The sequence below is a fragment of the Myotis daubentonii genome, chromosome 6 (genome assembly GCF_963259705.1).
Source record: "Myotis daubentonii chromosome 6, mMyoDau2.1, whole genome shotgun sequence".
NCBI classification, from domain to species: domain Eukaryota; kingdom Metazoa; phylum Chordata; class Mammalia; order Chiroptera; family Vespertilionidae; genus Myotis; species Myotis daubentonii.
The window spans coordinates 865304-867637 of record NC_081845.1 but is presented as its reverse complement, the minus strand read 5'-3'; the positions used below and the strand labels follow the sequence as shown (position 1 = coordinate 867637).

The following is a 2334-nucleotide window of genomic DNA, read 5'->3' as shown; positions in this document are numbered from 1 at the left end:
CACCCACCCACCCACCCAACCATCCATCCATCCACCTACCCACCCATCCATCCACCCACCCACCCATCCTTCTAACCATCCATCCATCCATCCATCCACCCACCCATCCATCCATCCACTCACTCATCCATTCACCCACCCATCCATCCACTCCTCTATAGTTTTATCATGAACAGATACTATGGTTTACTGGGTAGGCAGAATTCCACATTTGGCAAAGGAAGGAGACACACAGTTGTGCTTGTATTAACACATGTTAGTATTGGGGTCCAGCCCCAGCAGGTCCTGGGGTTCCCAAAGGTGTGGATGGAGTCGGCGAAGAAGGAATGACACGGAGGAAGCGTTCAGTTGATCATCATAGCTAGGTTCCGTGTTTTATTTTTTATTTTTTTTTAAGAATTTTTGTGAGTTTATTTGAGCCAAACTGTGGACATATGCCGGGCGGGAAGCAGAACCTCAACGAATTGAGATAGTGCTCCGGAGAATGGCTGGTTACATCCGTATTTATACATTTGCAATCAGAGGAGGGACGGAGGTGGGTTACATGAAATCCATTGGTGACAGATTAAGGAGGAGGGATAAAGCAAAGCAGGGAAACCCCTGGGATTGGATAAAAGTAAAATGATGGACACATACTTAGGTGGGTGCAGGATCAATGAACATAACAAGAAGTAATTTGTGGTATCTGTCCTGGGATCCAGCACTTTTGGTTGTGCCCCAGGGGCTCCAGAAAAAGGGGAGTTACAAGTTACCCAGACATTTCAAGGGTATGTTATCATAGATGCAAAAAGACAGATAGGCTCAGTTAAGGTAAAGGTTGATCTTGTCAGTGAAGATACCGGCCCAGGACGTAACTGCCCACCATCACTGCTTTTAGTTAAAGTTTAATTTCAGGCCATCCTTGGTGGTGAGTTTCGGTCTCTGAGTTTGTAAGACGGCCATGCAGGCCTCCCTGAGTTTGTCTGGTCAGCATGTGGCCCCTTTTGTCCACAATTACCTTCCCTCCATTAAGAGGTCCATAAAAAGGAGCAAACTGAGATCCACAAGGGGAGTCAGCAGGAGCCATGTTTGTTTTCCCCACCCCGTCATAGGTTTTTGCTGAGGGGCCACTGCTAGGTCCCCATTTGCTCCCCTACCATTGGCCTGAGATGGCAGGGCAGTACAGGGGCTTTGAAGGAGCAGGTCATGACTCCTCATTCCCAGAATCATCATCATCATCATCATCACAGTCGGCATCTTCCTCCTCCTCATCTTCATCATCAATGTCAAGGTCATACAAGTCGTCATAAAGCAAATCTGAGCTGTTGTCATTGGAAGGCACTTGAGTTTCGATGCAATATTCCGCCAGGGTCGTGGGGACTTTCACTCCATCCTTTTCTGCTTCGGCTTTAGTGGCTGAAACCTGTTTTCCAATGATTTCAGCATATGCTTTGTCTTTTCCTTGACTGTCCCTCCATTTCCTGAACATAACTGAAGCCTCCACATTGGCTGGGGAGAAGGTGTTGGGCTCATTAAGCAACGAGATGACACTTAACAGGATGGTCCTGACATTCTGAGTGGGATTCCACCTTTCGGAGGGCAGCTCACCACTCTGTGGGTCGTCTACGGGTGGATGAAGAATTGAAATGCATACATGTCCATTCCCATAAATGTTGGGGTGCCACATTTTGGTCAAGAATCTGAAGGTAGGTGGTGAATATGGATAGTCGATAGGAAACTTAATACGCGCCTTGAAGTAGCCGCCCTCGTAGAGGGTGTTGGGGGGCCCGAAGATGGCCACCTCCCAGTTGTAGAGGTCGGACTCATCCACCACGGCGATCCGGGAGCCCTCCACCGGCTCCTCCTGCAGGGACTTGAGCTCCAGCATCAGGGACTTCTGCGAGCTGGTCATCTGCTTCCAGGCCATTGCGGCGGCAGCGAGCTGGACCAGGCCCCCCGCCTTGGTTCGCCCTCAGGCCGGGCCGCACCTGCCCCGGTCTTCACACACCCAGCGGGCCGCACCAGGCCCAAGACGGCCCGTGGGCTGGCCCGTGGGCTGGCCCGGGTGCTCCTCACACACGACGCGGGCCGGGCCGGCTTCTCCTCACACTGGGGCCAGGTGTGGGGAGAGGGTGAAGGAGTTAGTGGAATTCACTCCTGGTCCCGTTCCCGGTCCTCCCCCCACCCCGCCCCTTGAGGGGGCCTTCACTTGAGGGGGAGAGGAGAAAAGGTGGAAGCGGAGAAAGGCGGCGGAGGGCCGGAGCTGGTGAGGAGAGGGGGCCAGGCTGGCCCGGGAGCACCTCACTCACTCACTCGCTCTCTCTCATTCTTCTCTGGGGCCTCCGCGGCCGCTGT

General features: G+C 52.8%; 1 protein-coding gene across 1 annotated transcript; it reads right to left on the bottom strand.

Annotated features, from left to right (window-relative positions):
* Nucleotides 1–987: 987 nt before the first annotated feature.
* Nucleotides 988–1906, bottom strand: LOC132236415 (ubiquitin-conjugating enzyme E2 R2-like). Its single transcript, XM_059699576.1, has one exon. It carries the CDS (start codon nt 1904–1906, stop codon nt 1184–1186), a length of 723 nt encoding a protein of 240 aa, XP_059555559.1. The 3' UTR covers nt 988–1183.
* Between the last annotated feature and the right edge of the window lie 428 nt (nt 1907–2334).